This window comes from Schistocerca serialis, chromosome 4 (assembly GCF_023864345.2).
Source record: "Schistocerca serialis cubense isolate TAMUIC-IGC-003099 chromosome 4, iqSchSeri2.2, whole genome shotgun sequence".
NCBI classification, from domain to species: Eukaryota; Metazoa; Arthropoda; class Insecta; order Orthoptera; family Acrididae; genus Schistocerca; species Schistocerca serialis.
This window is the reverse complement of record NC_064641.1, coordinates 751,383,873-751,410,740: the sequence shown is the minus strand read 5'-3', so window position 1 is coordinate 751,410,740 and position 26,868 is coordinate 751,383,873. Positions and strand designations below refer to the sequence as shown.

General features: G+C 42.6%; 1 protein-coding gene across 2 annotated transcripts in view; it reads right to left on the bottom strand.

Moving 5' to 3' along the window:
* Positions 1–7,530: 7,530 nt before the first annotated feature.
* LOC126473285 (4-hydroxy-2-oxoglutarate aldolase, mitochondrial-like) overlaps positions 7,531–26,868 on the bottom strand; it is a 78,806-nt gene continuing 59,468 nt past the window's right edge. For both annotated transcript variants that reach the window (XM_050100241.1, XM_050100242.1), the window contains 4 exons: positions 20,512–20,676; positions 20,310–20,406; positions 19,249–19,382; positions 7,531–7,811 (listed from right to left, as the gene is read on the bottom strand). In XM_050100241.1, the coding sequence (XP_049956198.1) occupies positions 7,653–7,811; positions 19,249–19,382; positions 20,310–20,406; positions 20,512–20,676 (555 nt within the window). In that variant the 3' untranslated portion in view covers positions 7,531–7,652. The remainder of the gene's footprint in view (positions 7,812–19,248; positions 19,383–20,309; positions 20,407–20,511; positions 20,677–26,868) is intronic.

The following is a 26,868-nucleotide window of genomic DNA, read 5'->3' as shown; positions in this document are numbered from 1 at the left end:
CGTAAGAATTTCTAAAGGATGATATGTCGATTTACTGCTTTAAGGTCTATTTTTCTCGTAAATCTAATATTCGTTTTAAAGCGAGAGACGTCTTGGAAAGTTTCGCTATTAACGGAACGAAATCTGATTTGAAAATTGTGATTTTGCTGACAAATAATTATGTATATCGTTTTTATTTCGGTATAATCCGTATCTCCAATTCCAATTCAGTGAGCTCACATTTTCTTGGTTTGTCGTATTTCTAGCACTGGATCTTTGGCCATCAAACGACGCTGTGTGCAGTAGGTGCGGCACTGTGGGCGTCATTGCTTGATGCTGCCTTTCATTCTGATGGTAAATAATTTCTGGTAGTAAGTATGATCTGTGTATGACGTCTTATGCCATACTGTGCGCCCTGGTCTGGCACATCAAGTAGTGCCGTCGATGACGAGATCATCAAGGGCACGACACACGAGCGATATATCATTGCCAGTCTCAGCAGCAATATCGGTTGCCAGCGGTCGCTCTCTTTGACGCTGCCATTTCAACCAGTATTTCCAGTGCCACTTTCTTTCTTTTTTTTTTCTTTTGCTACTGCCATTATCCCGCATTGCGCGCAGGGTCGGCAGGGTTAAGAAAGGATTTGGCATGGTGATTTTTAAGGGGTGGCCAGATGCCCTTCCTGCCGCCATCCCATACCCCCCGGGATGGAGTACCCCAGCTGTCTGCGTCTGGTGTAAATCGGGAAAGAGTGTGAATGTGTTTCAAATGTGTGCGAGTCTGAGGCGGGACGTGGTAACGAGCCCGGTATTCACCTAGTAGGATGTGGAAAACCGCCTAAAAACCACATCCAGGCTGGGCGGCACATCGGCCGTCGTCGTTAATCCGCCAGGCGGATTCGATCCGGAGCCGGCGCGCTTACCCTAGTCCAGGAAGCAGCGTGTTAGCACTCTTGGCTATCCTGGCGTGTAGTATTTCCAATGCCACTATGTCTGCCATATTTAGCAGCAAGGCACCTGATATGCGTATGTCGGGTAATACTAGGAAGCAGGAGGGGGGGGGGGGGGGTGGCACAGGAGTCATGCGCAGAATGAGCTGGGACAGTGTCATGGAGTATAAACACACCTTCCTGCGACGTTTCGTCGTAAGATACTCCCATGACCTCATCAGTAGAGTTCGCTAGTATGTTCCTGTGACGGTTTGCTCCTTACGAGCGTAATCTGTTAGATCCACAGAATGGTGGTCTCAAGAAACTCTCAGCCACATCTTGTCCGATTATGGTTGGCTCTTCACCTTTTCGGCAGTGACCAATCCATATGTTTCCGGTACTTGCTTTGCTCCTTTATCTCGTGGCCATAGTAATATACTCAACACTAGTCCATGGTTGCTGATCAGGCGGCTGCAGAAGTCAACTAGACTGGTGCAAAAGAGCTGCAGCATTTCCGATGATGGCTCGGTACAGCGGACCTTTGAAGGGGTATGAGCAGTCGTGGAACATAGCGGGTGACCACCAACTCAGCGTGGGTTGTTACATCGCTATTCCCCTTGATAAACAGAAAACGAATTACCGCACGATACTCCACTTTGTTTGGGATGCGTCACATTGTTTTGCCTCCTCCAGCCTCGTACAACGATACTGTGTCACAGGAATTACCGTGTGTACAAGGACTACAGTCATGTACGAGGGTTGCACAGAAAGTAATGCACCACGCTTTTTTCTTCAACAGTTCTTTATTGAAAATAATGAGAATTACACGGACAAAAGAATGGTGTTTTATCTACACACCCTATTTTTCCATGTAACCCCTATCCCGTTCTATGGCCTTCCTCCAGCGTGAAACAAGGGCATGTATGCCCTGTCGGGACCAATCCTTGTCCTCGTGGCAAAGCCAGTGCTTCACTGTGTCAGTCACCTCATCATCGACCTCAAAATGTCTTCCATGAATGGAATCCTTTAATGGCCCAAACAAGTGGAAGTCTGAGGGGACTAGGTCAGGGCTATAGGGTGGATGGGGTAACACTCTCCAATCCTGTTTCGCCATGTGTTCAGCAGTCCTCAGACTTGTGTGGGGCCGAGTGTTATCGTGTTACAGCAAAACATCTCCTGGGTTGCTGTAGCGCCCAAGTCTCTGAAAGCGTGTCTTGGGTTTTGTTAATGTGTTGAAATTTGCTTCTGAATTAATGGTACCACCTCTTGGCGTCACATTAATGAGAATCACACCTTCACAGTCTCAGAACACAGTGATCATGACCTTACCGGTGAAAGCAGTTGCTTTGAATTATTTCTTCTGTGGGGAGTGAGAATGGCGCCATTCCATCGACTGTCGTTTTGTTTTGGGCTCAAAATGGTGAACCCAGGTTTCATCACCTATCGCAATCCGGGACAAGAAGGCCTCCCCCTGAGCTTCAGAACTTTGAAACAAATCAAGACAAATGTTTTTCAGTGCGATCTGAGATCCACCGTTAGACACCATGGAACCCATCTTACACACACTTTTCAATATCCAAGAGTGCGGATAACTGCATCCACACTTCCTTTGCTGACTGACAGAAGCACCGCCAACTGCCGAGTCGTAATGCGTCTGTCCTCGCAAATGACAACATAAGCGCTGCAACATGTCAGGTGGTGTAACAGCTGTGGATGGTCTCCCCAACCGCTGCAAATAGTGGAGCTCCGCCGAACCGCCTTCTGAAGACCTCACCCTCCATGCCCAACGACTAATTGTACTTCTGTCGACAGCAGATGCTCCGTAGACTTTGCACAAGCGTTTGTGGATTTCCCACAGTTTCTTTCTCTGCAGTGAGAAGTTCAATGACGGCACGTTGCTTGTAACGTACATCGCCTGCAGACGCCATTTTGAAACCATCCTGCAGCTACACTATCTGCCGGAAGTGACGGAAACTAGGCGCGCTCACTCCGGAGACTTCAAATAATACATACGTAACGTTTCGCATTCGTAGCATTGTTTTCGGCTGAGAAAAAAGGCGCGGTGCATTACTTTCTGGAAAACCATCATATGCTTAAACAAACAAGCAGGAAAAACTTGGACAGTTGCTAGTAGGTCTCGCATGCTGAGGGTCCCATACAACCCTAATTTCATGTATGGACAGTTCCTCCATCCTGGGAATCGAGAATCTCAACGATTTTTGGCTCTCACATTGATATTGGCAACATACTCGCTTTGGTCACAGGAATCCCAAAACTTTCGAGAAAGTTTGAATTCGGATGACAAATGACGAAAGAAATATTTTTTCGTGTGATATAATTACGAATTAGTCATTTTCTGATTTTTTTCCCTTTACTTGTTCTGTGAAATTTTGCTTCATGCCAAATTTCAGAATTATCGGTCAACGGGTAATACGCTATATGTTTTGATGAGTGAGTTTGCGGGTATCAATATATGTGACATAAATGGCACTACCTTTTGATTGCATAGCCTTAGAAGCTTAAGTTTTTTAACCTTGAAGGGACCGTAGACCTTAGTGTGTGACACGAATTCGAGCTTGTTATATCTACCCGTTCCTGAGAAACAGAGTCTTAACAGACGACCGGACAGACTCGGATAACAAATGAAAAAAAAAAAAAATTATTCGTTTGATATAATTACAAATTCACAATTTTCGGATTTCTTTCTTTACCTTTACCTTGAAACCTTGCCCCTTGCCAAATTTTTTGATTCTACGTCAACGGTTAGTACTCTATAAATTTTGATGAGCGTGTTTGCAAGTATCAAAATATGTGACATAAATGGCAATATCTTTTGATTGCACTGACTTAGAATCTTCAGTTTTTTACATCTCCATAGGATCGTAGATCTTAGTATGTGACATAAATTTCAACTTTATACTTCCACCTGTTCCTGAGGAAAAGAATTTTTAACAGTCTGATAGTCAGACAGACAGACAACAAAGTGATACTATTAGGCTGGTGCATAAGTTCATAGCGCTTTTTCATCAGAGTGTTTTCATCAGATTGTTTAGTCATCAATACCATATTCTTCCTCAGTATTTACAACAGTCTACCAAAGCTGGGATAACTTCTGGATTCAACGACCGTAGAAATCACGTGGTTTTGAGGCGAAGAACTCGTCAAGCCATGTTTGGAGCGCGTTTTCATTCGGAAAGGAAATTCTTTGGAGGTTGTTCGACAGAGAGCTGAAAACATGAAAATGTGAAGGTGCAAGATCAGGTGAATAAGGTGAGTGCGGAGTGACTTCCCTTTCCAACTGCTAGACAGTGCTTTTTGTCAATCTTGCAGAGCACGGGCTGCCATTATCGTGGAGTAGCATCACTTCATGCAGTCTTCCTGGTCACTATTCTTGGACTGCGTCAGCAAGACGTCTCAGTTGTTGACAGTAAATGTCAGCAGTGATGGTTACACCTTGGGAAGCAATTCGGAAGTATACCACACCGTCGCTGTTCCACCAGATGCACAACATTATCTTTTGCGGATGCGCACAGGTCTTTGTACAGGGAGTTTGGGCTCAACCACTCCTTTTTTCCCCTTATGTTAGCATAAAGACACCATTTCTCGTCACCAGATAACGATACAGTACCGGAATGGTTGGTGTTATTTACGAGCCAGTTGATGACAAGCAAGCAGAGATGCACATATGGGCACCTGCTGATTCTTGTGATTTTGGACTAGAGCATGCGGTACTCATAAAACCAATTTTTGCATGTAGATGTCGCACGACGGTGGAACGATCACAGTTCATCACATCTGCCAGTTGTCGACTATACTGAAGTGGAACATTGTGGATTAATGCCTTTAAACGATCTTCATCAAACCCCAAAGGTCTTCCTGGACGTGGAGAGTCATTAATGTCAAAACAATCCTCCTTAAAACTAGGAAACCATGTTCTGTCCAATGGCAATATCCCCATACAGGGCGCAAATTTTTCTGGTTGCCTCCGCTGTTGCCACCCCTCTATTGAACTCAAACAGAAGAATATATCGGAAATATTCCGATTTCTCCACTAGAAATTCCATTTTCTAGCGTCCACAGCTCCATTCACTATCTCCAAATGACAAAATGACGATATGAAAACTCAAATAGCAACAGTGAGCACAAATAAAGAATGACAGTCGATGAATAAACACATAACAACCGGAATACCAACATGCAAGATAAAAACGCTACGAGCTTATGTATCAGTCTAACATATGGGTTCCGTTTTTAGCGATTGACATACGGAACCCAAATATAATTTAACTTTTCGATGTGATGACTGAACATTTATGACTACCCTCGAAGTTGTACTAACGTTATTCGGCAGTATACAGAGTTACAGTTGAACGCTAATTATATACTTGTTTTGTCCAACGCCTTGTCGGAATACAACTTATAGGTTCTTCGTTGACTCAAGAGACGGTTAAGTGTCAACCTGCATTAACACTAAGCGAGACTTGCCTCACAAAAAGGACAGGAAAGGAGTGAAATGTCGGGCGAGACTATGGTGTTGGAAAGCCCTGCCGTAGAACTGACCGCCGCATCTGCTTTCGCCCAAATAAGGAGCCTGTATATGGAAAAGCAGAAAAAAAAGCAGAATGCCCATTACACCCCATGTCACACAAACGTGCTGCCTTCCATTGCATGGTACTTCGTCTTACGCCCATTCCAATGTCGAAACAGAATTTTAAGATAGAATTAGACGCCATTACATGCACTGCATCAAACGATGGCTATAGCCTTCAATTAACTGACAACATTTTACAAAAACACGACAGAAGAAAAATTTCTGTGTGTATGCCCCTCTGCAGCAACAATCACAGCTAAAACCAGCTGGTGTACTGCCCCGCAATTAGGAAAGCTATCCGACAAATTAGCCAAAACCCTCAAATCCTGCAATTACAAAACTTGATTGCATGTAAGGGGCACTACAGCTCATATCCTATTCAACAGCAAGGTCAAAACAGATTTATTGAGTAAGTGTTTACAAAATCAGTTGCAATGACTGCAAACAACTGTATATTGGTCAGACAAGTAGGGCTGTAACAAGTAGGCTGATTGGACACGAACGCAGCTGGAGGTTATGTCAGACGCCACCTTTGCCAAACGTGTGTTGAAAGAAGAACACAGATACCAAGTCCACACGGAAGTACTGCATATATACAACAAAGGAAGAAAACTAAGCTTGTTAGAAGCACTTTAGCTAAACAGACATTTAGCTCAAAATCCCCAGCTGGTTCTAAATAATCAATTACAGCTGAATACATCCCCATTTTTAAGCTTCACATGCAACAATCAAGCGGTCACATACCCCCAAACCGCCACACTGACACATACTGCTACACAAAATTAATAGAATTACCAACTCCTTACCTTTATTAGACCACAAACTTCAACAACATAACTTATAATACTTTAATATTGTGTCTCCTAACCATCTACTGTGTTTAATGTTGACCACTGCATAAAAATGTAATTTACGATGTGAAACATGTTTGTCGCACAACATAAGTTACCAGTGCTCAGTTACACAGTTCTCAACCAATGCCACGACCTCGAAAACTATGGCACTACAACCATAGAACGTGTAATACTATAAGATTCTGTATTTTAATTATTCTATATAGTACTCTCCGTTGCCTTTAAAGTTTAGTTTACAGCGTTAAAAAAAAAGATGTATGTTGCACAACATAAATGAAGAGCGCTCAGTTTAACAATTTCTTAGCCAATGTTAATATCTCAAAAAATTTATCAGTATAACCATTTAACCCGTAATTCTGCATTATTTAATTATTTATCGTGATTAACATTGTCAGTTATGTAAAGTGTAATTGGAAAGTTAGGAAACAAGTTTGATGCACAATACTCTGTGCAAGTGGGCAGTATTTTTGTTTTTGTATCGTTGCCTAAGATCTAGAGTCTATTTCTGACTATAGTCAGTTGTTTCCTGAAGATTGTCCAATAAGCCGCAAACTAATTCGAAATAAACAAAATTCAGTAGAACAAAAACAGTGTACTTGTTACTCAACCTTAGATAAAACGGGATGAGGTCGTCGCTTGTGGAGTAAGAAATTTTCTGTCGGCGATGTCAATACGGGAATCAGTGTTTAAATGAAATGGCTTCGTTTTGTTTTTATATGACCTCCAACAGAGTTTTCATTTTAATTTCAAAACTGAGACTGTTGCTGAAGGATCACGGTCAGGTTCTTCCACTCATCCTCTCTTTTTGCCCGATTGCGATGGGATTTCATTTTGAGATCTCACAAAAGCAGAATTTTTTGTGTAATTCGATGAGGTGGATACTTACCTCTTGTTTTAAGGTCTCGCTCGGAACAGGTAGCTACGTTTACATTACTAGAAACGTGAGACGCGAGGCTTTCTGATGCGAACAGAGAGACAGAATGGGGTCTGCCTCGGCGCGAAACAACTTCGCGCTACACCTCTTGCGGCAGGGACCACGTTTATCAGTATGCGATACTTGCCTCGCGAAATTGTTGCGTACCGCTGTTTCACGCCGCGTAAAGGCGTCCTAAGGACGTTGCTTGTTTCACTCTGAAATGAATGCATATAGCTTTTTCTAAATTTTTATTTATTTACGGAAGCGTGGATCGGTTTCCTTGTTTCATCCTTCTGACGTTATTCAGTCAGCTCATGGAATATCTTTGCATGGAATGGCGAGGAAAGAGGCGAGAAACGTCCTTAATGTGTACTGTTATTACAGTTATTTGACCGGTATGAAACCAGACTTCTTAAATGTTTCTCTGAGTTGTATCCTTTGATCATCTGTCAAAGGCTGCAACGGTCGACGACACGGGCCTCCGTACAGCCCAAACATGTCCATTGCTTCTTTCATAGCTGGTACCCCGAACTCACGTGTCACCTGCCAACAGAAATTTAGCATTTTAGTTAGTAAAGTGTCTCATATGAACATTTATAAAGGATAAAGAGGCTGCATTGTCAGTTTGATACAGCCAAAAGAAGAGCAAAATTATTGTTTTCAGCGAACTGTACACGTCAATTTATTTAACGTTTATTTATTCAGTTATTTATCTTCACCAGATGAGGGCATTCACGCTCTCTCCCGTTCAACCAGATCGCTTACATTTTACTTGATAGATACATAAATATTAGAAATTAAACTGGTAGCAATACATTGACAGTATTTCGTCGTTGAAGAAACAGTGCCACGTGACTGACTGTGTCGATATGCCGCATAAATGCAAAAACTCGCACAGCCACAAAACAGTGTTATCGATTTTTGTGTATGTCCTTGTGTTGGAAGCCGGTTTTGGGTCAAGGTATTAGCTGATAGCGTTTCGTAAAATGATATTTTCACCAAGAAAGAATTCGTTGCTCACTTGAAAGTAGTGTGTGTAAGAGTCGAGATTTGTCTTTGGGAGTGATTGACAGCTGCCAGCCACTCTAGGTGTTGCTGCATTCCGCAAGAATTTTCTGGCCCTGCAGCCTGCTTACAGATAACGGCATCTTCTGCTAACACCCTGTGAGATCTTCTGACGCTCCAGTTACACGGTATTTCATTCTTTTGCAGGTGCGTGACATGTATAACTCTTTTTACTTTGTTTGAATTACGCAATTCTTTGAGCTTTATTTTCATCGTATACCAACTGATACAAATCTGGAAAATCGGAAAGGTCAGTTACACAGCATTATTTCTTCAACGACGATTTGTAAGGAATAATGTACAACTCTGCTATGCCTGTTTTGGAAATATTTATTCAGTCGACAAAGTCACAATTGTTCCACAGTATTATCGTTTTCGGTTGACTTGGCAACCATCACGTCAATTAGCGTTCCTGAAGATAATCAACACTCGTAGTGTGCATTCCAGTGAAAAACGGACTACCGAGACCGGCATGAAATTGAAGATGGCGTTATTACTGCGATGACAGTACCTAAGGTTGTTTCTACTATAACATACCTAGATGAACACGCTATAATTTATTAATGTACTACCATTGCAGTAATACCGTCTGAAGGTGGTTGCTGTGACAACCGAATGTAGTTATACAGTGCAATAATCATTCACTTTGTTGGTTGAATTATCGTTTCTACATAGAAATTGGGATTTGCAACGTAAATGTTAATGAAAACAAAACCACAGTTGAAAGAAAGAAATAAAAAAGGGGAGAAAGATTAGAAAACATGGAGGGAAAAGTGAAAATATCTGTATGTTTAATTTATGGTAGCAAATTGTGAAAGATGACAGTTTGTGACGTACAGAAACTAAATGGGAAGTAAAAGCTGAGCTGCCATAATTTCGATAGATAAGTCATGAGTTTATTTACGAAAGTGGAAAAAAATGGAACACATTTGATGTGCTACAATGCTGGTAATTCCTTTGTAGTATGCTTACGCTCAAACGGGGATGGCACAAACACTTGTGGAATGAGTTAGAATTAAAGGTTCAAAATGCCCGAGGGTATTGAGCAACCAGCTGACATAGTGTTCAAAATGGTTCAAATGGCTCTGAGCACTATGGGACTCAATTGCTGAGGTCATTATTCCCCTAGAACTTAGAACTAGTTAAACCCAACTAACCTAAGGACATAACAAACATCCATGCCCGAGGCAGGATTCGAACCTGCGACCGTAGCGGTCTTGCGGTTCCAGACTGCAGCGCCTTTAACCGCACGGCCACTTCGGAGCTGACATAAGTAAGCTGCACTTGGGCACATACAGGGTGAAAAGTATTTAAACCGACAAACTCTGGGAGGTTGTAGGGGACGTCAATACAAATATTTTTCCCTAATGTCATTTTTTCCTGGGAGGATTATTTAAACCGGTGGAGGCTGTATTACGCTCTTCAGTTGTTAGAGGCCGTATTACGATCTTCAGTTATTAGAGGGCGTATTACGCTCTTCAGTTGTAAGCAACTGCTGTCCACCAGTGTAGTAGTGCATTGTCTCTGTTTACTAATGGAGCGATACACCAGGAACGAGTACACTGATATGGTTGGTGCGTACTACGTAGCGCGCCACAACGGACGAGCTGCACAGCCGGTTTATCAACAACAATATCCTAATCGCCGTACCCCGCATCATACGACCTTTGCTGCTGTGTGCCAACGTCTGCGTGAGACCGGGTCATTTAGCAGATTACCTGGACAGGGACACCGTCACACGGTAAGAACGCTGCAATTTGAGGAACCTGTCTTGCAGCATGTGGAGCGGGATCCTTCAATCAGCACTCGTGCAAGTGCACGTAACATGGGAACGAATCAGACGAATGTAAGAACAGTCCTTCGAGTGCAATTGTTACGTCCATTTCACTTACAGCGTGTCCACAATCTGGAACCAGTTGATTATCCACCCAGAGCACAGTTTTCGCAGTGGCACCTGGAACAGTGTGAAATGCATCCTACATTTCCATCCTCTGTGTTGTTTACCGATGAAGCGACGTTCGGGCGTGATGGAGTCTTCAACATGCACAATTCGCATGTTTGGAGTGAGAATAACCCACATGCCACAGTTACTAGCGCTCATCAAGTGCGGTTCTTCGTTAATGTGTGGGTCGGTGTTGTTGGGGACTGTTGAATTGGGCCGTATCTGCTACCTAGGCCATTAAATGGCAGGCACTATTACAATTTTCTCGCCAGAACATTGCCAGAATTGCTGGAAGACGTCCCGCTCCCTACAAGACAACACATGTGGTTCCAACATGACGGGGCGCCGGCACATTTCAGTCGTCGTGTGCGTCGATTCCTGGACCGACGGTTCCCAGAAACGTGGACTGGCAGATGAGGTCCTGTACTATGGCCTGCTCGATCCCCAGTTATGTCCCCTCTGGACTTTTTTGTGTGGGGAGAGATGCGCAACCTTGTTTACGCAACTCCTGTTGCATCAGAAGAGGATCTGATTGCCCGGATAGTAGCAGCAGCAGGAACAATTCAGGATACTCCTGGGGTTTTTGCACGTGTCAGACAGAACATGATCCGGCGGTGTAACCTTTGTTTACGTGTCAGTGGAGGCATTTTTGAAAATCTATTGTAATTGAAATTGGGTTGTGTTAATGTGTTGTCTCTTGGTCATAAAAAATGGAAAAGTGTTTGTTGGTTCAATAAATTAGCCACCAGAGAAATCTTTCTTTAAAGGTTTAAATACTCCTCATAGGAAAAAATGACATTAGGAAAGAATATTTGTTTTGATGTCCCCTACAACCTCCCAGAGTTGGTCGGTTTAAATACTTTTCACCCTGTATAGGTGGAGTTGTTATCGGTGAGGGGCTACGGAAATAATATTGCCTTTGACCTGTTATGGTGACAACCGTACTTCTCCGGATCTCGCTACGTCTGCCGAACCGGCAGCCATAACGGCAATGTAATCGTGAAGATGGTCTGAGGAAAGGGCCAAAACCTGTTGTCAGAAAATAAAAAGTCTGAAAACGCGATCGAGGCTGTTTTTATTGATTTTTGAAGTCTTTCTTTTGCAACATTTTATGTAGAATCAAACTGTAGCCTTCTGATATAAAGGCGAGGGGAAGGTTTAAGGCAGACGTTTCCGCGACGGTCTCGAAAGAGGAATTCTTGACAATTACCATTGCACAGAAAAGTGTTCCCTTCCCCTGTTCGCCTCTTCCACATCTTTATGGGCTCTATGATGAAGTAAGTGTAATACTCGGAGAAAGAAGTAGGTCAGACACGTTAATATTAGAAAACATTCATCCTTGCAGACCAGAAAGAGGAAATGTTACTGTCTTGTTAGCTGACTGCAGGAGAGTCCGTGGTAAGGGCCCAAAATTTGTCGTGCTTATTGAAAGGAAAATGTCCATGTACAATTACGAACAGAATACTGGCTGACCGGAAGGGACTAGCAATGATACCCCAAATTCAGATTAGTATATACAGTCTAAGAAAAAACAAACAAACAAATAATCAAACAAACGACGCACCACAAAGAGTTATCCGAATGGGACGGTAATCGGTAGATATGATGTACATGTACAACAAGCAAAGGATTACAGTTTCAGAAAAAATGATTTATTTGAGCCGTGCGCTGCTCGTGTTCGTGCCGTTTATTACTTGACATCTTGTCTGCGGTACTGCCGTCCCGTTTCTTATTCGATTTACTGGCGACACTGAGTTGCTGGCTTGCCTGCCCGAGAGTGATAGCAGCAGCGCTTATCGATAAGAGCACTGTCGTACCATCTTTGGAGTGACCGCTAGTATTTCCGGGTTGTCGTACATCGTGAGTTCAGTTGGGACTGAGCCGCAGTGAGGTCTGGACAGCCATGCCTTGCCTGACTGTTGCCGACGTGCTTGACTTGAGTGGCGACGACCTTGGGTGGTTTTTCGGTCAGTCGTCTCATCGCACGACGTGCATATGGTCGCCGACCGCTTCTGAGTTCTCTGTGTGTGTCGACTTGTGATTCGTCCTTGTTGTTCCACAGTGACCGTTAACATTGTCCGAGTTGTTTGTGGAAGTCTTTTTGCTCAACCATGTGTAGCTTGTGTGGATTTACCTGAGCAGTTGTTTTAATGCTGTCTGCATGCTGGCAGTCCGTCGGTTGGGACGGAGCAGCGAGGAAGTCTCCGGGATGCGGAGTCAGGCCGGGACCGCTGGCGGTGCGCACGAGCTGTCGGATTGTGAGGTGCTAGCTGTGAGAGCGACAAAGTTCGTTGCCCACCGAACCTCGACGCTGAAGTTGAGTGATCAGTTAACCTGTTATGAAACCTCAACTACTGTGACATCTCTTCGTTCATTTGCAGGTTGTTGCTCCTTGGGCCGTTCGGGTTAGCAGAAACGTATGATGTGTTGGAGTCAGTGAAATCTTGCAGCCGTCTTCCTATATTGTGATTAATTATAAAATTGACTGTTACTTGCCAGTGAAGTGCACCAGCAGCATTTTCTGCCCTGTGGCTGTTAACACCCCAGTTACCTATCCTGGTCGTTAGCGTAGTTTTCCGGCAGTGTGCCTTTCCTTGTCGTGTTGATGCTGTCCGGCACGGCGTGTAGTTCGACAGCCTTTTAAGTTATTTGGTTCATATTTTGCTTAGAGTGGTTATTGTTCCCTTGGCTGTTTTTAGAAGCCAATTTATGAAGATGTAGTGCTGTTCATATCCTCATTATCGGCCAATATTTTCCATTGTTGTGCCATTGGTCGGACAGAAGGGAATTGGTTAAATTGTTGGTTGGTCCTTGGGCTGTCCGTAGTTTGGCTTGCCATCCAATTATTTAACTTCAACTCTTGGCTGCCTCTCTCATCTCACCTTACGTTTGAGCTACCTTCTCAGGCCGCCCCTTGGAACACTTCTGAGCACCACTGTTCTTTTTGTTTTAGATTGTGATTTTCATTTTAGTTTCAAGTATTGCGTGAGGTCTACAGCCGTGTATTAATTCAGTTCTTTTAAATTTTACGATTACATAAAGGCGTTCAGCTGTGTTAAATTAAAATTTTTAAGATTGATTTCATTTTTTTTAATTTTCCTTAAAATTAGTTCTATCTGAATTTTTTTGTAATCAAGGCCCTACGCCGTTAGTTGTTTGATGTGTTATGTGTGGCCTTCAGCCGAGGATTTACGTGAACCCCTTTTAATAAGGCCTTCAGCCATGTGTATTCTTTAAAGGAATTTTTTTTATAAGAAGGAAGGGGTTTATTTTAAATTGTTTGTCTGACTTGTTGTTCAGGCCTTCAACCGTTGTTTGAAATTTGTTTGTGGCCTTCAGCCGTGCAGTAAGTTAATATTTCTTTAATTAAGCTTTCGGCCGTTCTGTTGTAAGTTTAAAAAGAAATTTCTTTGTTGAAAAAATTGTTTATTAATGTGTTTTAATTATAGCTGTCCTTCAGCCACTAATTGTTTTCAATTGCATGTTTTTTTAAGAAATGAATATTTTACCTTGTATTTTTAATTACTTTTGATTTCTAAGCCAGACCTTCAGCCGTTCTTGTTTTGGGTGTAGTTTTGGGCCTTCAGCCCAGAAAGCATCTCAAGTTCTTTAACTAGGCCTTCAGTCATATTGTTTAGTTGCGATCTTTTAAAGCAATGTGTAAAGGAGTGGTTCTTATAAAATAAAGTTGTGTGTTTGATTGTGCAACTCACAGCAAATGTTTACAGCCCCATCCACAATCATAACCTTATCCTGTGTGCTCTCTGAGCACCTACCAACCTGGTTTCATTATTCAGAGCAAGTCAGTAACGCGTTGGTCCACCTCTGTCCCTTACGCATGCAGCTATTCTGCTTGATACTGATTGACAGAGTTGTTGGATATCCTCCAACTGGCACATTAGGTCGTCAAAATCCCGAGCTGCTTGCAGGACCCTGCCCATGATTCTCCAAACGTTTTCAACTGGGGAAAGATCCGGCGACATTGCTGACTAAGTTAGGGTTTGGCAAGCACAAAGATAAGCAGTAGAAACTCTCACCGTCTACAGGCGAGCATTATCTTGCTGAAATGTAAGCCCAGGATGGCTTGCCATTTACGGGAGTAGAATATCGGTGACGTACCGCTGTGTTGTAAGGATGCCGAGACTCACAATCTAAGGGGTTCTGTTAAGAAAAGAACAGGCACCCCAGACCATCACTCTTGGCTGTTGTGCCATATGGTGTGCAAATATCCTACCGCTGTCCTGTGGTCTCCAGACACGTCTTTTCTGGTCATTGGGGCGCAATGCCAAACAGGACTCGTCATTGAATACAATTCTACTCCGGTCAATGAGATTCCAGGCTGGATAACGGCTTTTCTAAGGGCCACAGGTAGACCAACGCGCTATTGACTTGCTGAATTTGTGAAGCTCTTCTCTTGAATAAATCATCCAATTTTTCTGAGATGATAATCATTTATTTGTCTGTAAATGTACGTACATCGCATCTACCGATTTCCGTCTAATTCGAGTAGTTCCTTCAGGGTGTGTATGTTTTTTTTCTTGTCTTAGAATGTATATCACAACGATAGTCTATGCGTGTATAGTGATGCAGTAGTTATTTCTGAAACGACATTATGTACTGAGATTATTCAGAGTCTTATTGTGAAGTTATCTGGATGAAATTAAGCATCAAAGATGGTAGCTTCTGTAGACCACCTGCCTCAGGAGCTTCAGAGAAAACTAGAAGAATATTGAGGGAACTTTTTTAGATAATGCTATTGTAATTCATTTATTGTGACAACTATAGAATGGATTAGCAACGATGGCCGAGAGTTTCTAGGCGCTTCAGTCCGGAACCGCGCTGCTGCTCCGGTCGCAGGTTCGAATCCTGTCTCGGGCATGGATGTGTGTGTTGTCCTTAGTTCAGTTAGGTTTAAGTAGTTCTAAGTCAAGGGGACTGATGACCTCAGATGTTAAGTCCCATAGTGCTTAGAGCCATTTGAACCATTTGATTAGCAACGCGATTAAATCTGGTACCTGGGTCAGCGATTCGTGTGAAATTGTTAGGATATTATTCTCCGAAAATTACTTCAGTCGTTGAGGGTAAATCTGAGCGGACAGAAACTTTTGGAATCAGTCAGCGTAGATGAGGGAATCATTTACCATAAGGCTGTTAACCATCAATGACTGTAGTTGTTAAATAGAATGATATGAAATATAAAACATTCACGATCAAAAACATTTTTGAAGATCCAGCATCAAACAATTATCTCTTTGTCGTAGACAAGAAATGATATCGTATGGCATTGACTGACACCACATTGGGCGACTTGTGCGTCGATGGTGATGGAACAATCGTGAGGGCAACACAACACTCAGTCTCCGAGGGAAAAAATATAATATCCTAGCAAGGTTTTCCAGAAATGGAAAGACACGCCGTGGTTTAAGCTGTTACAAGAAGTAAGGAAGGAAGATTGGGTTTTACGTCCCATCAATATCGAGATCATTAGAGAGGGAGCACAAGCTCGAATTGTGTCAAGGATGGGGAAGGAAATCGGCCATGCCCTTTCAAAGGAACCTTCCCCGCATTTGCCTGGAGCGATTTAGGGAAATCACGGAAAACCTAAATCTCGATGGCCAGAACCGTCATTGTCCCGAAAGCGATTCCAATTTGTTAACCACTGCGCCACTTCGCTCGGTGTGTCTGTTGTCCTTTAGTAGTCTCGGCAATAGTCATACTGTGTACTGCTTGTAGAATATGAGTCATGTGATAAGAACATATTACCGTCGCAAGTAAGTGTGATGGATAGTGAGAGCATGTGAGATGCCGCATAGCCCTCTCACCGGAATGAAAAAAATAAACCGGTGTGAACTATGTTACAACAAAGGTATTCAAGAGTCAAATCTTGCAAGACGGAATGCAACAGTCGTAGCATGTAGAACTTGTGTAGAACAAATAGGAGATACATGCGCCTGGAGGTCGCTTGCTTACATCTCGCTGTTGCAAACGGACGTTATACCACGACACAGACACAAATTGTAATACAGCGAACAGACACGATGATGATAGAAAAGACACTCCATAATTTTGTAAAAAAAAATATGGCGCACGAGAGAGATTTGAAAACAGATCTCCACTTTCGCAGTCCAACAGCGTGGCCACATAACCACGACACCGGTTTATTCAAGTTCACTCGATGTTGCCCATCTTGAGCTTGGACCGTTCACTGTTTCTATTTTGCTTCTTTTTTCACAGTTCAGTACATCTTCTTTCTGTTTTCATGCTTTATCTGTGTTCAGTTTTATACCGGCTATCCAATGGAGCATCTTTCCACTAAATCTGAGGCTGGTGCGATGGGGAGTTCTCCTGGCAGCATCCACGGCCGGATGACTTGTCCGACTTAGCGGTAATAAATTCTGTATAAAACCTTTCCCGTGAGTCAGTCTATCTATTAGCGAAAACCATATCAAAAGCCGTACAGCAGTTCCTGAGATTAGCTTTGACATACAAACCGAGAAAAGCGGCGGGGGGCCTTAATTTGTAATACACGGTCCAGTCACACTAATGTGACCACCGAAGAGAATGTGCGACAACCACTCATAGACGACGGGTGGCACCGATAGCAGTGGAGGGTACATAAAGCGTGTCGGGGCGACGCAGAAAACAGTGCAGTCGCTACCGAAAGGCGGAAACGGAGCGATTTACCTGACGCTCAGAAGGGCATGATCTTTGGGTAGAAGCATTTCGGAAACGACTAAGTTTGCAAACTGAAACTTTCTGGAAGATTAAAACTGTGTGCCGGACCGAGACTCGAACCCGGGACCTTTGCCTTTCGCGGGCAAGTGCTCTACCATATGAACTACCCAAGCACGACTTACACCCCGTCCTCACAGCTTCACTTCTGCCAGTATCTAGTCTCCTACCTTCCAAACTTTACAGAAGCTCTCCTGTGGCTAAGTCATGTCTCCGCAATATCCTTTCTTTCCTGAGAGCTAGTTCTGCAATGTTCGCAGGAGAGCTTCTGTGAAGTAAGTAATTCAATGAGCGGTGAACTCTATATAATAAGGCCAGTAAAAATTTAGTGATAATTCATTTCACTTGAATCATCTGCGGATAATTTTTCAAACATTTCATGATCTACCTTTTCACAAAGAGTGATCTTACTGGCAACGCAGCTAATGAAATATCTGAAAAAAAAAGTTTATTCTTAAACTGTTACTATCTGCGTGTTGTGATATAGCAAGTGTAACATCATTTATGCAGACATATATCACAAACAATAAAGAAATCAACATAGAAGCTTATGGTACTTTATGACTGTTCCAAATTCCGAGCGCCTTTGGCTACACGGTCGACAGGCAATTAACGTTCATTGCTTTCTGTCATGCGGATAAAGTATTGCCAACTATTCCATTACGTTTTAGTTTTTTCTGTAACGGTTAATAGAGATTATTGTTCACATTAATACTTTTCGCCGCGACCACACCAGCACCAGGACAAATGTTTCGAATACTGCTTAACTCCCAGAACTTCAGGGAGTCCTTCTCTATGTCAGTGACATAGCGGCTCATTTATCCCTTTCTGGCTGTCGAATTAGTGAATCGAAGATCTGCTCTACCGCTCGATTTCCTCTGAACAATGGGATGTTGGCCTGGCGGGTTGATAACGAAATTTCTGTGAAAAGGAGGAATGCTAGCGCACATTTCATTCATGTGCTGTTTTCATCCGTGAAGAAGGCGGGTGTTATACATACCAGGAAGACGCACTGACTGAGTTTCCAGTAGAACTTCGTGCTTAAAGAAAAAGCAGTACATCAGGCCATCAGAAAGTTATAGCAAACGACCTCCATTAACACTCGTGTGATTTATCGTCAAACGTGACCTAAAAGAAATTTTGTCAATTTACGTAATTTAAGAGGTGCTCTAATAAAAATGCAGTCCAGACGTAACGACTTATTTTTCAGTGGTTTTCCTCAGGAGCTCCAAGGAAGTTCTCCATAAAAATTAGTCACTTTTTGTCACCCTCATCCTTGTTCAACTCCACGAGAGCTCCACTTATAATGACCCTGATTTCAGCGAGATGTTAGACTGTAAGCTTAAGCTCATTTCTTCCTTTAAGAGTATTTGTGTAGAGAATATTCAGGAGACAGGAAATAAATTAGAAGACGTCTGCCAAGACGCAGGGCAGTGCAGTGTCATGAGATGTTAACAAACGGAAAGGTTAGAGAGAAGTACACGGAAAGAACGTTATTAAGCTAGAGGCATAACATTAAAAAGATACAAAATTCATGAGGGTGATAATACTTGATTACAGTATTATTATAATTTTAGGTATAACGAATTAAGCAAGCAATACATTTCATACGTGTTAACAACTGTGAGTATGAATACCACAGTTGCTACTATGACAGACAATGGAACTGTTGTCGCTCCTCAATCAGTACTATCAGCATGTTACTTTGCGAAGTATTTTGCCTCCTTCATGTATGGGTAATGCGAATGTTTTTTGGCGAAGACTGCTTCTCGCTTCTATACGCTTCAGTTTCTCTTATTCTGTCAATTATTTTCTGGAGTCTTCTTTAGGTAATTACATCGCTTACGGTACGTTTCTATACTAGCTTCTAGATGTATGTCCTTTTTTTTTGTCTTTGAAAAAGTGAAGATGTACATCTAGAAGCTAGTGTAAAGGCGTCCTTGATTCAGTAACTTCAAGAGGATTCTTAGAACTGGGTTAGTAAGGTAAAAGGATGTGGAAATTGTTTGGTAATGGTATTATTTTAAGGAGAAAGTATTGCCATTGCCAAAGATCAGTAGTGTCATCAAGTAACTAAATGTACAATACCAAAATACTCCATTAGGAATAAGTTTGTATTTGTAAGTATATTATTGACATTTCGTGAACAAAGACGAAGAAATACTGAGGCCTTGTGAAATGCTAATACTATATTTAAACTTATAAGTACTACATATTACACCTCTTACTCCAAGTACTCACCAAGGCATTGGGAGCTTGAATTCTTCCGTGAAGTTCTGTTGCTTCTTTATACTTCCCTTCAGAAGCCAGTCTGTATATCTCACACACCTCATTGCCCAACATGTTGGCCAGTCCGTTTATTCCTCCAACAGCCCCTGAGGATGCATATTTAAGAAACAGTTTATCTTGCGATCAGGACAAATAAATTTAAAGCAAGGGATATTAAATGTAATGGCTATAAGATTTATAAGTTTCTTTTGAGATAAAATAAATTATTCAGGTTTATTGTGCATAAAAATGAAATGTTCAGAACAACTATGCAGACCATAATAAAATATCTCTCTATATAATTCAATAATAGAAACGTTCGGATTTTCCTTCTTATTTATTTGTAAAATTCAGGTTTCTTTTAATAACTGTATCAGTAAACTGACAATCTACTTAACTAAAAGCTTCGTGTCCAAATAAGGGACAGCATCAGTACTTTCTGTTTTCTAAAATAAGCTCACGTGCCTCCACTGCAGTATGTTACAGTGAGGCTATATTTTTGAGATACTTACTCAATGCAAGTAAATAAAGAAAGAAATGAGCGGCGATTTAGACATCTGCGAATTTTGGACTGTATGAGCAAAAAACATCATGCAAAGAAACATAAATTATTAAATCAACCTCTAAATATTGCCACTTCTGATTTAGTTCTGAATCTAAGCTAGTGTAGCAAATCAGATAAGTAAAAGATTGGAAATCGTTTTTGTATTTCACCTGTTTCGTTCATATTCTATTCTGTAACACCTGCATTCGCAATGTAAAGATTTATGCCATTCTATATATAAGTACTTGATTTTTCCACCACAGGATCTGAAACCGACAGCTTAAGAGCATAAGGAAAAATGTAGTATCATGCGTGCACCAAGAGGGTTACGAAACGTAAATTTAATTAAAAAAAGATTAAATTGAATCTGAAACTTTTGGAATCAGATAATCTCTGATTGAGAATGTTTCTGCAGCTTAAATTAAAGTACAGTTACCCCCTATGCCCTCATACGTATTATACGAGACGTGCAGGATGGTTATTTTCTCACCGACTAGTAACGAAGGTAGTAGGAAACTAGTGGATCCAGCAATGACCTGGAAATCGATGTTCTTTGTTTCATGCACTACACGGGCTATCTTCGTTATCTGAAACAAGCAAGGTGTCGTTTTCAGAATTATATGCTATTCTTTTATAAAGGTTACATAAATACATTACATTATTATCATACTCTCAACAGATTTGTAACTTACATCACCACCGCTCTCTTTCATTCCGATTATATTTGGGTGTTGAGCCAACTCGGTTATTAGAGGTGCACCCATATCTATTCCAGTGTTAGCTGGCATATTGTACAGTATTACAGGTACACGACTTCCTTCGGCTACATGCAAAAAATGTTTCTTCAGTGCTTGTGGCTGCAAATGGAAATGTAATTCCTTAATTAGTTATATCTGCAGAAAATAGTGTATGTCGCAATATGTTCCATTCAGGCGTTTTATTCACCTGACGTATAACATATAAAAAGAGAAACTGATGAAATGCTTCCTTGTTTACTTAATGAAAAGTAAATTGAAAAATTTTGAAAGAACAGAAAGCCATAACGCTTCAGTAAGCATTCATGGCTGATTTCAGCGTGCATATTAACTGCCATTTACGAGAATATTTGTCACGAAGTGTACTGATTCCTGAACAGGTTTTTCGCCCTTTGTGCCAGTTATACTGCTCATTGTCGCATTTCATCTTTTTCTCAGATGATAACCGAAATAATTCTAAATGCACGAGGCAGCATACGTTCAGTGCCGACTGTTTCGTTCTTTTAAAACATATAGTAAAAGGATGGTGAAGACAAAATGAGTGTCAAGGACATGGACATCCGCAGGGGGGGGGGGGGGGAGGGGGGGGGTGAGAGAGGGCAAGAGGGTACACACTCTTGGATACAGAGCTTATTTTCATTAAAAAAATCTGGGATATAAGAAGTTGTTATGCAACCTATAAAATGTTATTAGTTCTTGCGGCATGACACACCTCGAAACTAACCAACTGGTTTATCCAAAAATGGGACTTTTACCGTAGGTTCCTGCCTTACACTTGATTTTTTAAATGTATTGTACGTATGTATTGGGTCTCTTTCTTAAGAATAATCAGGCTGATTTTCTCTGGAGTTTCGGCTGATATTCACAACCACGTTTTCGCATTGCATAGCTGGAGTCAGCCCAACCAAATTACTGCTCGTCACGTCTTTCGTGCGACAACCAGTGACAACAGAAAGCGTCGGTTTGTTTCCTTTTACAAACAAAATTATCTTTAAATCGAAATTTTACGTGCGCGTTAGGCTGAGTGCTTCCAAATTATCTAGTGTGATATTCGTTTTATCGACATTTATTAACAGGGACAGTAAAAAACGAAGAACGAGCAGCAACGCAGCGGCGACTCAGCTGCGCCGCGTGCTCGGTGGTAGCAGTCAGTGTGAGCCAGAGCAGTGCCGTCGTTGCTGGAGTACTGGTATTATTCGTGCTTTACTGTCCCTGTTAATAGATATCGCTAAAACGAATATCGGACTAGACTAATCTGGGTCCGCACTATCGAGAAGGCATGTAAAATTCCTCTTTAAAAACCAGTTTGTTTGTAACAGGAACAATACTGACGCTTTCCGTCGACAATGGATATCGCATGAGACACGTGGCGAGCGGCATTTGCTTGTGCTGACTCCAGCTACACAATGCAAAAACGAAATTGCAAGCATCTGCTGAAATGCAGGATAAAATGCATCTGCTGATTCTTAGGAGATACACCCGATATACTAGCCTTTTCTCCATGGCTTCGCCCCAGTATGCGTTCGACATGTACACTGCACATACCACCTCCTCCCCCATCTGTTTGTTCACCTCTTCCTCCCTCCATCTTTCTGTCTACATCATCTTCCAACCTCTGTCTGTCTTCGACTATTCCCAACTCTCTCTGGCTCTTACTTCTCCTCCCCTCTCTCTTTGTCCATCTTCTCTGCACCCTCTCCATATCTTTCCCCTTCATCTCAACATTCCCCATGTGAACGTGTAGCCCCTGCCAAACAAATCGAGAAAGCACACATCTGTTGTGTAGGGTAGCCTATATCGCAGGGGCTGAAAAACGTGGCTCTTTCTGAAACTCTACTTCTAATACAATTCTTGAATTTTCCTGTTTGTGTGCCAAATTTGGTCGCAATTGATGCAGGGGCTTAGGAGCAGCTTTGCTCACGTACACGTATGTCTCATACATTTCACAAATCTTCTCTCCTCCTTCTATTTATCCATTTCCTCCACCCCATCCCTCTGTTGGTCTCCTCTTCCCCTTTCTGTTTCCTCCACTGACCCACCTTGTCTCTTTTTTCACATCTTTTATCTGTCTGTATCCTCCTCCTATTCTTTCTGTCTCTCCAACTCCTTCTGCCCCTCATCTGTCCATCACTTCAACCCCTCTCTCTGTCCATCCCCTCCTCCCCCCTCTCTGTCTATCCCCTCATTACATCTTCTGTGTCCATCTCCCCTCCCTCTATTCATACCTTTCTCCCCCATCTCTCTAACCATCTTCTCCTCCCCCTCTCTTTCTGTCCATCTCCTCCTCCTTCCTCTATCTCTCTGTCCCATTCTTCCCATCCCTTCCGCCGGCCGGTGTGGCCGTGCAGTTCTAGGTGCTACAGTCTGGAGCCGAGCGACCGCTACGGTCGCAGGTTCGAATCCTGCCTCGGGCATGGATGTGTATGATGTCCTTAGGTTAATTAGGTTTAAGTAGTTCTAAGTTCTAGGCGACTGATGATCTCAGATGTTAAGTCGCATAGTGCTCAGAGCCATTTCAACCATTACAACCATCCCTTCCTTCTTTCCTTCTCTCATTACCCATCCCCTTCTCTATACATTTGCATCTTCCTTCAGCCATGCCCACCAGGACGTGTAGTCCCTGCAAAACACACACTACTACTCCCACAATGTGTCTGCTGTGCAGGGCACCCTACATACCAAAGGCCTTAAAACCTTTTCTTGCTACTGATATGTAGGTTTCTCTTCTAAACAAATCGATAAGGCAGGCTGATGCAGCTCCAACATAACGTGGCCTATAGTGCAGGGCAGCCCACATGTCAGGGGCTAGAAAACCGTTTCTTGCCCTTGACATGCAGGCTGCCCTGCAATGCAGGTCTATTAGGCAGGCTGACACTATTATATCACAATACATACTTCATGCAGGTCAGCCTATACTGCAGGGGCTGAAAAATTACATCTCTGTCGATATCTCCTCTTTGAGATAGAAGGTTGTAAGCCCCACAGTGCTCATACTTGTGAAGTATGCTCATCATGTGCCAAATATCATTGAAATCTATCAAGGGGTTTGGGAGGAGATTCCTGACGAACATACAGTCTGCTTTACATATTACATAGTAACCTTTTGCCCATGGTTTCTCATTTGTTTATGCATGTCACTTATAATGGTTCAAATGGCTCTGAGCACTATGGGACTTAACATCTGAGATCATCAGTCCCCTAGACTTAGAACTACTTAGACCTAACTAACCTAAGGCAGCACACACATCTATGCCCGAGGCAGGATTCGAAACTGCGTCTGTAGCAGCAGCGTGGCTCTGGACTGAACTCTTATAATGCACACACCTATTGGTCCTTCACTGATGACCAGCATTTGGTTGGGCTGCCTCCAACTACATATTATAAAAACAAACTACAGAATGTTCCACCTAACCTTACGACTTCATACACTTCCGAAATGAAACAAAAAATGAAAAATGCAGTTCACCAGGGATGTACCTATGGTAGGGGCTCACACATTGGGAAGGAATGCACAGTCCATAAATGTAAATAAACATCACCTTCGACTTTTTCCGCATTGGAGCATTATTGCAGAAACTGTGGCACCATTTCTGAAGTAGTGCTGGAGGGGACTGACACCTTGAATCCTGCAGGGCTGTCCATAAATCTGTAAGAGTACGAGGGGATGGAGATTCTTCTGAACAGCACGTTGCAAGGCATCCTATGTATGCTGGTGAATGTTCTGGTCTGAGGAGCTTGATGGCCAGTGGAAGTGCTTAAATTCATAAGAGTGTTCCTGGAGCCACTCTGTAGCAATTCTGTAGGTGTGGGGTGTCGCATTGTCCTACTGTAATTGCCCAACTTCGTCGGAATGCACAAGGGGCATGAATGAATGCAGATGATCAGACAGGTTGCTTACGTATGTGTCACCTACCAGAGTCGTATCTAGACATATCAGGGGTCCCATATCACTCCAACTGCAAACACCACACACCATTACCTAGCCTCCACCAGGTTGAACAGTCCTCTGCTGATATACAGGGTCCACGGATTCACGAGGTCGTCTCCATACCCGTACACGTCCATCTGCTCAGTACAATTTGAAACGAGACCTGTCCAACCACGCAACATGTTTCATGCCATCGACAGTCCAATGTCAGTGTTGAAGGCTCCAGGCGAGGCATAAAGCTTTGTGTCATGCAGTCATCAAGGGTGCACGAGTGGGCCTTCGGCTACGAAAGCCCATATCGATGACATTTCGTTGAATGCTTCACATGCTGACACTTGTTGATGGTCCAGCATTGAAATCTGCAGCAATTTGCGGAAGGGTAGCACTTAAATCACGTTGAGTGATTCTCTTCAGTCGTCGTTGGTCCCACTCTTGCAGGATCTTTTTACGGCCACAGCGATGTCGGAGATTTGATGTTTTACCGGATTCCTGATATTCACGGTACACTCGTGAAATGGTCGTACGGGAAAATCCCCACTTCATCGCTACCTCGGAGATGCTGTGTCCCATCGCTCGTGCACTGACTATAACACCGGGCTCAAACTCACTTAAATCTTGATAAGCTGCCATTGTAGCATCAGTAACCGATCTAACTACTGCGCCAGACACTTGTTGTCTTATACAGGTGTTACCGATCGCAGCGTCGTATTCTGCGTGTTTACATATTTCTGTAATTGAATACGCATGCTGCCGATACCAGTTTCTTTGGCACTTCTGTGCATATGAAGTGGCAAAGTTAGTTGGGACACATTGTGTTCCGTTTTTGTAATGTGTAACGTAAGTTAGCCCAAGCAAATACTGCTCATCATGTCTTGATGGCTAGTGTAGACAGAAAACTTTGGCTTGTTTCCCATTACAAGCAAAATGATGCTTAAAGTGGTATTTTGTGTGCCCGTTCGGCATATCGGTCCCAAATAACTCTAGTGTGACATTTTTTTTATCGATACGTGTTGGCAAAAAAATTAAAACACGAAGGGTAATCGGTACTCCAGCAGTGATTAAACAGCGCTGCTGCCTGATGGTAGCAGTCAGGGCAGGCCGGGGGGTGCTATCGTTCCTAGAGTGACGATTATCCTTTGGGTTCTACTGTCTCTGGAAATACATATCGGTAAAACAAATATCGCATTGGGCTAAATTGGGACCTCTCTATCGAATGGCCATGTAGAATTCCACTATAAAAATTATCTTGTTTGTAATGGGAAAAAACCCAACGCTAGTCATCGACATTGAGCGTCGCATGAAAGACATGTTGAGAAGTTTTTGCTTGGGCTGACTCCAGGCAGAGTCTGCACAGAATACTGTGGCCCACAGATGCACAGACAGCAGGGCACGGGTGGGGAAAGCGGTAATGGTGGGGGCTAAGGACAGGCGTTGTAGGGCGAGAGCGGAGTGCTGGAGGGGAAATGCCATTCTAAACTGAAGCCTGCGCTTACATTATCTGTAAATATTAAGCAGGACCCCTCCACGCCCACAACTGCATGGCGACCATTCGAAAAGACCTGTCATCTCTGCTTTGGCTAGTATCTAAACAGAATTCCGCCGAAACTATTTTTGACTGGGTTGTTAACTATTTTTAACTTTCAGAGAAGCGTCATGAGTGGCGAATTTTGAAAAACCTACACATTTCTCTGGTTTACATGTTAAAATTTGTTTCTTTTGCCAAAACACAGCGGAATTTGCACAGTCTCACCTCACTAACATGTTGAGCAGACACAACTGCAAGAGCATTCTGAGACAGTGGTGAGGAACTGAGGAAAAGTAAAGTCAGTAGCTTATAAAAAAGCACATCTCCGGTACAAAAAACGTGTAATGTCTTCACTTATGTTGTTCCAAAACCCATAGCATTTCTAGTTTAATCTGCTATCGATGGGCATTAAAAATTACATTCTTTCATCGAAGAAGTCTGTGATTAGTGGAATAACCTAGTAGATAATGAAGTTTTGCTTAATAACAATATGGCAAGATACTCTCCTCTTTGTGTGCTGTCATTTGCCAAAATCTCATTGCAGAATCTGAAACCATTTATGAAATATAAGGAACATTGTGGTTATTTCACTCTGCCTTTATCGCTGGCACGGCGCGATCGCAAATGTGTGCGCTACGTCAGATAAAATTTCCCGATATTGGTGATAGACAGACACCTCTGCCCAAGTCCAAAGAAAAATTCAATATGTTAGCTAAATTTCATACACATCAGCGTATTATGTAATCACGAAATGCAAAACCATAGCGACCCCTATTTTTCATTGCAAACTTTTTACAATTTCGCGCACTTCCACGTAAATATCACTATAACTATGACCATC